The 11,224-nt window shown below is 37.5% G+C and overlaps 1 protein-coding gene across 1 annotated transcript; it reads right to left on the bottom strand.

The window, feature by feature from the left end:
* Positions 1 to 4,488: 4,488 nt before the first annotated feature.
* Positions 4,489 to 10,715, bottom strand: LOC119719554 (formin-like protein 3; the record flags this gene model as incomplete). Its single annotated transcript, XM_038189025.1, is given in 6 exon segments — positions 4,489 to 6,770; positions 7,289 to 7,382; positions 8,675 to 8,755; positions 9,704 to 9,742; positions 9,913 to 10,014; positions 10,552 to 10,715. Coding segments are annotated over 6 exon segments (590 nt in total), but the record flags the coding sequence as incomplete, so codon positions are not given.
* Between the last annotated feature and the right edge of the window lie 509 nt (positions 10,716 to 11,224).

Genomic DNA, 11,224 nt, shown 5'->3' with positions numbered 1-11,224 from the left:
TTTAGTAACCACGACGTTAAAAAAAATGTAGTTAACCTTGGTCAGTGATGGTGGTCAAAATATAAGTCAAGTGAACCGCGACGTTACAAAAGAAATCATGCTGTCTATAAAAACGATAACTTGTCCTTTGTAGATCACCAGCCGGTCTCACCAATATGGCGTCAAATTCGTACATTGTGCGGCTCTGTATTAGCTATCCAGTCTTTATATAGAGATCAGTGTTCGCCCCATTCCCACTTCGCCCCATGAACAAATGTACATGTAGTATGAAAAAGGTGAAGGCTAGGGGTGCAGACCAGTAAATAAACTGCCAAAGACCCCCAATAATAAATGCTCCCAATTCTAGAAACTCAGGAAAATAAAAACTCTCTGATGAGGTGTTCGAGACACAGGGACCGAGACACTCATCAACTTTTTTTCCTTATTTCATCATCTTTAATTTTCTGTTCAATTTTGCCGGAAACAGAATGCTGCGGACTCGTACGGTTGATTTCTTATGCATTTTTAAATATTAAAAGTGTCACAATTTAATTGCCTATACCGGATGACGTCATCATGACGTCATCATCACACAATGTTGTTTGAATTAGGGTCTTCGCTTGAACAAAGAGTGTTGTAAATGAATTACTGGCAAACAGTCGACAATGCCCTTTGAAAATCGACAATTTTTTCTTAATTTCTGTGTACAAAGTCTATGGGCAAAATTAAATATTCAAAATCTATAATAAATTAGTCGATGACGTCACCATGACGTCAATCTGATTGTCATATTATGACATCATGAATATTTAATGAGGCAATATTTACAGTCCTATAACTATAGAACCATTTGACCGATTGATCTCAAACCTGGCAGGTATACAGACTGGGAAGTGTTACAGATAAATATTGGTATGTCCGGGTCATGTGACCTCTACTTCCGGTGTTACCGGAAGAGTTCATTTAATACCCTAAATAGCATATCTAATGAATTAGAAATTTAATTGGGTTGACAACTTATATTAGTATTAAGCAGCATTAAAGGATAAATATGTAGCATTATTATTAATGGGCAGTTTAATAATGTTTTCATGTTATGACGTCATGAATATTTAATGAGGCAATCTTTATAGTCATTTAACTTTAAAACTATTCGACCGATTGATCTCAAACTTGGTAAATATATAGACAGGGAAGTGTTATGAATGAAAATGTATATGTCAAGGTCTCGTGACCCTTACTTACGGTTTTTACTAGAAGTGCAATTATGTAAGATTATAATTTCAATTTTAAAAGTTAGAGGTTTTGGAAAAAATCATTACATTATTTTCTACTATCCAATAGACAATCAAAAACAAGTTGGGAACCGCTCTGTGGTTGTTCAGTTACAACCACATCTAGTTTCTTCTTATTTTGTTTTCAGAAATGAAGAGTGTCGTGACACCATCCAAGACATCAAGTTCCTTCTGGTCTGTTTTTGTGCAGTTCGTCCAGTGAGTCTGTCCCATTAACCCTGCCCTGTCATCTCATTTCATTCCTTAGTGTGTTCAGTTCATTCCACATTCACTCCAACATTTCATCTCCTAAATATCATATGAATAAAAGTTGTTACATGTGAGCTGAAGTTGTTATATGTGAGCTGAAGTTGTTATATGTGAACTGAAGTTGTTATATGTGAGCTGAAGTTGTTTTTTGTGAGCTAAACGTGTTCTGTGTTAAAGCTATTTTGTTTTAAAGTTACAAAGCTGAAGTTGATTGCCAATTCAAAGGCAAAGATTACTTGCTGAAGTTGATTGCCAATTCTAAGGCAAAGATTACTTGCTGAAGTTGATTGCCAGATCAAAGGCAAAGATTACTTGCTGAAGTTGATTGCGAATTCAAAGGCAAAGATTACTTGCTGAAGTTGATTGCGAATTCAAAGGCAAAGATTACTTGCTGAAGTTGATTGCCAATTCAAAGACAAAGATTACTTGCTGAAGTTGATTGCCAATTCAAAGGTAGATTACTTGCTGAAGTTGATTGCCAATTCAAAGGCAAAGATAACTTGCTGAAGTTGATTGCCAATTCTAAGGCAAAGATTACTTGCTGAAGTTGATTGCCAGATCAAAGGCAAAGATTACTTGCTGAAGTTGATTGCGAATTCAAAGGCAAAGATTACTTGCTGAAGTTGAGTGCGAATTCAAAGGCAAAGATTACTTGCTGAAGTTGATTGCCAATTCAAAGGCAACGATTACTTTCTGAAGTTGATTGCGAATTCAAAGGCAAAGATTACTTGCTGAAGTTGATTGCGAATTCAAAGGCAAAGATTACTTGCTGAAGTTGATTGCGAATTCAAAGGCAAAGATTACTTGCTGAAGTTGGTTGCCAATTCAAAGGCAACGAAGGCTTTCTGAAGCTGATTGTCAATTCTGAGCTAAAGATTACAAAACTGAAGTTGATTGTCAATTTGTAGCCAAAGATGACAAAGTTGAAGTCAGTTCATAACTTCAACGGGTGTTTGGAAGAAGTGGGCAGCACAACTAGTTTTACCTAGTGCTGTAGTTCTACTGAAGAATATTAATAATTGGGAGACCAGGTCCAATAAGAAGAATCCCTTGAAATAAACTGACACCAATAAACAAACCAATTATAAGTATGCAAGGTTAATGAAGCACACACACAAGTTGTTTAATAAGAAGCATACATCAGGTCACTTGAGAAGTAGTTTGCTAAACTAGTCTTTTCATGTTACTTTATTCCAGGAATAATAAGAAAGCTTGGAAGTATTTCAAATCTGATAATGACAACTTCACAAAACCTAATAATGACATGGTCATAAAAAATTATTACAATAGATAATCAAAATGTTCCGTAAGTTCTGCGCTCTGTAATATTATTGCTTCTATGTAAAAAAAAGGGATCGGTGACGCCATGAACAGTTCGCGCGCCCTCTAGCGGCAGGTTAAAAAAGTCCAAAACGCATTTTCAGTGGATGTCTTTGGCGAAATTTGTGGTAATCGCCTCAAAATGAATATACATGATAACCTTAATGCAGACAAGACCTGTGCGCGAGAAATTGATTACGTCATCAGACCGGAAGTTAGAAGGAAAAGACCTCGTTTCCTTTGAAAATTCCTGGAAAATCAACCCCGAGGGATTTAATCTCGACTTGTCGGTTAAATGGCAGATTAGAAATAGGTCTAAAACTTCTTCATGTTTCGTGGCAATAAGTGAACTTTGAGATTTCCTGCAGCCCCCTTGAAAAGTTGACAACGCCTTCGTCTTGAAACGTTTGTTCCGGACAGAAAAAATTATGAATGAACGTTTGTTTACATTCCTTGCAAATGCCGATGGAGGGCGCTCTCTCAGTAACCAAGTAATGTTGAAAATCAATATATAATCAACTGTTACAGATTTGATTCTGATTTTTATGACAATCGATACAATATTGCAGGGTCTTCATGTTTGGTATTAAGTGCAAAATTACATGACCCTTCCTTCTGGTCGAAACCGGAAGTGCCTTATTATTTGAAATTGGCAGAAGATGCGAACTTGATTTTAACGATGTGAGTGTCTGCCTAGGCAGCACTGTACAAAAATGTTACAGGTGACGTCATCAAATGTTAGAGCGCCCTCTGGTGGCATATTGAAAAGTCAAACATGGATTTAAACATGCATATTTTGAGTTGATGTGTGTGGCAAAGTTTGCGGTAATCCATGGCCCAACACCGTGTGGTTGTTCCTACAACCTCTAGTATTAAATAGTATTTTTAATAATGCTTGGTTTGACGAGAATAAGCATTACAAAATAATGGAGCCCGATAGTCTTTTAAATGAGCAACTTTGAAGACGAGTTTGAAATAGTATTTTTTAAAATTGTCCATGATTGAATTTTTACAGACACAGCGAGCTATAGCTAGCTCCATGGTTGAGGGGGACTGGAAAGAAAATGCTCATTCGATTGACACCAAGCAGATATCAGTCAATGATTTTCGCAGCAGCAATTAGTGAATCTTTTGGGATTGTTGTTATGCCAATAAAATAGATGAGATTTTTTTTTTTTACATGTAACGGCTGGGGCGAAGTGGGGATGGGGCGAAAAGGGGATGGGACGAAGTGGGGATGGGGCGAAGTGGGGATGGGGCGAAGTGGGAATGGGGCGAAGTAGGGATGGGGCCGGTGGGGATGGGGCGAAGTGGTTAGGGGCGAAGTGACATGGGGCGAAGTGGAAATGGGGCGAAGCGTCCGACACCCATATAAATAATACGTGATAAATGTTGGCGGCCACCACTGTGTAATGCTTTGCGGAAAATGTTTGTCTCAAACTCTGTGAAAACCTTAACCTTCAAATAGGACCTAATTCTTACAAGGAAGCAAGACAAAATACCTGTCAATTTTGTTTATTTCTTTACTTCTGCAACGCATTTGTATCTCGGGTGCCCATAATAAAATGCGTGACATTTGGTTTAGTTCAACTTGGCGAAGTTCAAACGACTTGACTCTAAGGTCAACAGAGGGCGCTATTCACAATTTCTGACCATACAAATTGAGACATTTTATTACTTTGCATTCAATGTAAAAAAAAAAAATGTAAAAAAAACCCAGTAGTTGATTCGTTTGGTTAAATATTACTTGTTTAGGTAATTGTCAAAGATCAGTTACTAGCGACACCAAAGACCAGAAAATCTCACCATATTACTGTCTAAAAACAAATATTGAATAAAACAACATTAACAAATGCCCTATGATCCCTTTCAAAATGTTGAGGCCCAGTACTGATACCAAGTGTAGGAGAAAAAAAGGAAAAGGATGAATTTTCAAAAGGGTGACTATAATGAGAATAAAGGTGTGAACAGAATCATCCCCAGAGGAAGTTTATCTAAATAAACATAAGAATAACTAGAATGTACAAGTAAAACACACTAAAAGTTGTAATTTTGATAAAAAATATACATTTACTTTCTCAATTTACAACGTATTTCACTTTTTTTTGCATATCGGTACCAATTTCCATTGGTTCTGTCTTCAGACTTTTTCTTCTCTGAGAAATTAATTTCAGGCTCAGCTTAATTTTTTTCCCCTAAAAGTTTAAAAGAAATGACAACTGATTGGCTACTCGGACACCATGTTATCCTGAATTGTGTTCTAATTGGTGGATGGACAGAGTCTCAGAACCTAAGGCTATAAAACAGGCAATATGATTGGCTTATCTGACATCACGTGACGTAAATGGTTGCTCTGGATTGGCTTAAAAGTTATAACATGTTCCCACCACCATACAAAATATGGAAGCTCATGCCAGATAGTTGCACATTGTTGATGTAAAAAAAAATTGATTTACAAAAGTTAAGAAACATTTCAAATTAATAAAAAAACAATAGTTCAAACAGTTGACTTTTAAAATGCGCAAATAAAAAAAGCTTAATGGTAAATGGTTTTTAAAAAATAATTTACAATATGAAACATACTTAACTTTTTGTACAATGTCCATGTATTGTTCGCAAGTTTCAAAAAGCTCCAAAAAGCTCCAAAAAGAATGGAGAAAAACTACTATCAGTGGGATAAACGTACATAAACAATTTCAATGCAATTTGTTTTTCACTTGAACTTGTATTTGCAATAATGTCGTTAGAAGGTTCAACTTCGTGGGTAAAAATGTTACGACATAACAGGCACTTTATTGTAGTTCAACTGTTTTGAAAATTTTGGGGGATTTTTTGGCATCATTATCATATTTTATTTTTCAACAGGGTTTTCTCAAGTAAGTTCTCTCCAGAGATTGAAGACTATCACAGAAAACCACTGTGGTTTGGTATTTTAACCAGTAGATCACAAATGTCAAGAAATTTTAAGTGGTACTTCGAAGAAGAAATATAGAAATCCAAAAACTTTTGGGTGAAAGGGATACTTAACATCCAAGGAGAAAATAAAAATGCAAAAGGTGGATGTTTCCTGGCACTTGCGTCTTGTCAAAATCTGATTTCCCGTCCTTACACAGAAGTCTATTAAGAGCAAATACTATCTGAATATTTCAAAAGATCTTTTTTTTCTTACAAAAACTGGCATATTTTTTGGCAAAGACTTCAAAAATCTGTGAACGGAAAAGCATTTTAAGTTCATCAAAGCCTTTTTAAAAATTACATCTGCATAACAAATGAGCTACAAAAAATCATAACATTTTAAATGGGGTGCCTGTCCTATTCTTTCTTGGGCGAGCTTCGGAGTAAATACCATTCCGTTTTGCTGTGTTGATTATTTAAATGCCTCTTTATAACTGGTTTTAGGGGGAGCACCCCTTACAGGGGAAGCTCAATCCTTTCAAGTCTTAAACTATAAAAAAGTAATCAACAATTTACTATTTACAAAAAAAGTAACAATTAATTTTTTTTTAATATGGCACTTTGATGCGAGGGGAGCTCCACCTATTCACATTCTTGGATGAAGTAAATCCTCCTTGTTTTGTTTAAATATCACAGAGTCAGTTCTCGTAATTATTACAAAATGATCAGGGGAGCCCCTCATATTTACAAATGGAACTTGAAGCAGTCCAATTCAATGCACTACACCCATCGAGTCATCTGGGACAGATAATACAGGAAACTTTGTGGCAAGTGGGCGTGGAGGGAGGGGGGGGTGGGAGGGGATCTCGACCTATTTCTGTCCGGGGTATTTCATCTTGGACCTCTTCATGCCAAAGCTGATTCAGATGACCATTTCGTTGGAGAGGATTGTAGGCCGTAGGTTTTCCTGCTGCTTCCGCCGCAGACTGCGTCGGATCCCGTCCGCCCTTCTGTAAGGCTCATTTTTCAAATCTGCAAACAAAAAGGACAGAAAACCCTCAAAACTTAGACCCGACGTTAATAAAACAGAGGATAACTCTCACAAATCAATGCACAAGACTTAGCCAGTTCGCGCCGGGGGACGTGTATACACGCAAAAGTTTTCTGAAAGTCAAATTGGATGACTGATAAACCTGCAACAAGCGAGGCCGGAAATATCTGTCAGCGATCCGCTCTCAGCAAGCGAGGCCAGAAAGATCAGGGTGTGCTACACGCAGATCATGGCCTGAACCCGTCTGGCATCGAGGTTCGTGAAAAATATTCCCGCGCCTGCGTCTGGTCGCTGTCAAAATAAACCCGGCGTGAACTGGTTACTGACCGTGTCCTTGAGCAGGATACTTTGTCACAATTGTTTGGTGACAGCACAGACAGCATAGACATACATGAATACTTTTCATATGTGTGGATTTTTGTTGTCACCCTGTTAGCAAAAAAGAGCATCATGCAATCAAACATGAGTTTTGGCGTCTTAAAGAAAAAGGGTTTTGTACCTGAGATGATATTTTCTATGGCTCCGTCCGAAGCTTCTCGCCTCTTGTCCTGGTGGTTCCTGTGTTTCTTCTGCAGCTCAAGCACCATGGCGTCCTGCCGATAACAAATATAAAAGAACAATCAAGGATGAGATTTGAAAACCAGTAATTCAAAGAAACATTTGTGATGAATAGTTAAACTGACTGCAGGCCATAAATTAGAAGTATGCTCGTAGCTGGGAAATTTTCTTTGTGAATGAGACTGCACCTTTAACGGATGAGTACTGTAAAGCTAGACTGCTTTCAAGACGACTGCCAGCTTCTTAGAGACTAATCAAGAAGCCACACCCATGTTAAAGATGCATTCCCTGTGATATTTTCACCTCAAAAATAGATTTGTTTTTATCGATTGCTTTTTCCTAAGAAATATACAAGTTATTCACTTTTGAATGAGACATCTACCGAAAAACATCCACCGATATTGATTATTTCCCACAAATAATGGAATTATTGGCTACCGGACAATAATTCGGCTCTCGCAGGGTGATTAATTTGTGCGCAAAATGACCTTCCTTTTTCAGAGGGTTGCCGACACCCAAAAATCGGAATAAAGTGGGGCTTTTTTTTGTTAGAACAATACATACAAATTGAAAAGTTGTTAAGAGAAAAAAATCCATTCTTCAAAGAGCACAAAGCATCCATCTTTAAAGCTATAGTTCATCATTTGCAGCCATCCGAAAAAGTAACTGGTGTAACTATTGTTGAAAAACATACTTGGTTGAAAGATAGTAAGTGGACTAAACTCCCTGTGAAATTAATCTTTCTGGCAAGCTATCATTTTGAAGTAATCAACGAAAGAAGGCCTTTCCAACGGTGCGTCTTAAGACGCACCGTAGGAAAATTTAAATTAGTAGTTCGTTTTGTTATTCGGCGCAGCGCTCGCAAGCATTGGCACGACGCACAGGCGCGCGCGGTTGCTATAATTCGTCGGATCAGTGCGCGACATCGCGTATAGCTGCAATTCAAAACAATTCAAAACATGATTCAGCAACTTTTGATTTGAAATTGAGATCCTAGAATGCTGTTTTTCTCGGAATATACAGCTGAAGCTGAGCTGAAACTTCATCAGGTTAGTTGCTCAGTATCCTTCATTAGATTTTGAACACTTTTGTTGCTTCAAACGAACAAAATGCACAAATTACAAATGATGGACTATATCTTTAAGCAATTTGTGAAATACCTCGGCAATGGAAGTGGCATTGAGCATGTGTGTATGACCTGTGCACAAATATGGCATACAGTACACTTAAATAATTGGTTTTGTGGCCAAATGGATTTATGACGAGTTAGTTTTTATAATCAGAGGGGGACAGAACAAACAGCGCCCTCTAGCGGTCTGTCTCATACCTGATTGACCTTTTTCTGATCTTTCTGCTTGCGAGACTTCTTGGCCGCCTCAATGTTTGCGGCTGTCTCCAAAGCAGCCTCCTACATTGTGGAATAAAGAAAACAATTGGCATAAATAAACATTCTGATCACATACTTATAACCCTCAATTTCCCTTTCAGATTTGAACAAAACCAAAAAATCAAAATGACATTTGTGACCGGCTCCACAAAAAAGGGTATTATGTCGCAAAAAAGAAATTGAGTTATATACATGTTTGGAAAGCCCAAAATGTAAGCTTTCATTTGGTATATAATAGAGCTCCATAGCCCCTCCCATTCTGAAGATATGACGTATTTGTATTGATTAAATCCTTGGAGTTCAAATTACACAACTGAGAAAACAGGCTTTGAAATAGCTGGCTTTGTTGTAGAACAACAGAACGACGCACACAAAATGGTTGGTTTTTCCCACTTTATTCATCAGAATCAACTTTTCCGTGAATGAAACCTGAAACTGTAGGTATTAAAGATGTCGTTCATGACAAAAAATGAAAATCATATTTTGACAAAATTTTCACCTTCTCAATGTTGAGTGGGCCATTACACAATAATGCTCAGCACGACTTAATACCCTTTTTTGTGGAGCCGGTCACATTTATGATGTTACAAACAGCTCACAAAATGTAACTCTTCAGAATCAACTTTTCTGTGAATGAAACCTGAAACTGTAGGTATTAAAGATGTCATTCATGACAAAAAATGAAAATCATATTTTGACAAAATTTTTCACCCTCTTAATGTTGAGAGGGTCATTACACAATAATGCTCAGCGCGACTTAATGCCCTTTTTTGTGGAGCCGGTCACATTTATGTTGTTAAAAACAGCTAACAAAATGTAACTTATGAACAGTTGTCTCATGTAAAAGTAAAGTTACACCAAAGACTGACAAGAAACCACCCCCCCCCCCAAAAAAAAAACATTAATGAATTATTAACTATATAATTTCAAGTAAGTATTTCTTGTTTTGAAGTGTGGTTGCCATTTTACCTTTTGCTTTTTCCGATGCTCGTTATCTGCTTCCGCTTTCTGTAATGAAATCACAAAATAAATGACTTTTAAATCTTGCAATGATTTCCAAAAATAAATCTCAATGTAAAATTTGGACTCGAACTCTCCAACTCTCCACAACTAAATCCTGCATTTTCACCATCCCTGACAATTATGCAATTTTGACGACAGGGACAATGAAGATTTACCTTGTAAGCGTTGACAAAACGCTGGAAGAGGGAGAAGAACGTGCTGGGCGGGCACATCTTGGGGTTTTCGCCGTAGTAACCGACCGCTTCATTGTAGGCCTCCTAGCAACAAGAACATAGCAACCATTCCAAAGAACCAATCAGACACTTCCTTTTTTTAAATTTGATTCAAAATTATATTTCATGAATTCCTGCTTTTTACATTTATTTAAATAATCTTAACAAATAATTTCAAAATTAGAATCCAGCCTTTTTCTCAAACCTGCTTAACAGAATAAAATATTGCTTAGGAGTTTTTAACCGAAAAAATACTGCTTCGAAGTTCCGGTGTCACATGAAAATCAGACTTCTATGAAAATCAGACTCCTTCACCCTTTTATTGGTTAAACCCTCTCACATGACCGGTCGTTCTCCTAATTATCTTCGCTAAGGAATGCGCAATACTACCAATGAGTCCGTATTTCATGGAAACCCAAGTTCACACTACACCGGCAACCATGGTCTGCATATTATACAATTGGTTCAATGCCACAAATCTGCTGAGTTAGTAAACATTCTTAGCGTATTTACGAATTCAATTCGATAACTTAGTTTCAGGGGTGCCACTCCCAAAAAATAGTACGGAGAGCATATGTTCACCTCTGCTTTCTTCATGTCGCTGTCGACCTTCTTGACTTTGTCTTCGTTTGCCAGGAGGAAATCTCTCAGGATCGAGTTGTCGTGCTGCTGGGCAAACTCTCGCTTGCTGAGCTGGATGCCCGACGTCAACTGCCTGATATCTATCACCAGGTTCTCCAACGAAACTACGGAGATTATGAAAAGACTGGAATTTTTAAGGGTCTGAAAGTAATTTGCAAACTAAAAACGAGTCTTTAAAAGTTGGACAGCTGAATGGGAGCTGAGTGCAGTTAACTCATGCCTATCCTAGTGACACAAAGATGGTCGGCCGACCACTGTTGGAAATTGATGCAACGCTTTCGCTTTTCTCAAAAATAGCAGCACAACAGATGCCATGATTTCACAGGATGCTTGGGACTATTGTTCTCTTACAGTCAAGTAAGGTACTTCGTAACAGTTTGGTAGTTTTTTTTTCTGAAGTTTGTAAATGTTGTATATTACCTTTAAAGGGAATATACAACATTTGCAAACATCGAAAAATAAAACTACCAAGTTTTTACGAAATACCTTACAAGGATGTTGGTAAATGACAGTCTAAAGCATCCTGTAAAATTATGGCACCTGGTGTGAAGTCATTTTCAATAAAATGGTATTTTTGTATACATTTCCAACAATGGTCGACCGACCACCGTTG

This window comes from Patiria miniata, unplaced genomic scaffold (genome assembly GCF_015706575.1).
Source record: "Patiria miniata isolate m_02_andy unplaced genomic scaffold, ASM1570657v1 HiC_scaffold_8, whole genome shotgun sequence".
In the NCBI taxonomy this organism is placed as follows: Eukaryota; Metazoa; Echinodermata; class Asteroidea; order Valvatida; family Asterinidae; genus Patiria; species Patiria miniata.
Note: the sequence above shows the minus strand (reverse complement) of the source record. Positions and strands in the feature narration are given on the sequence as shown.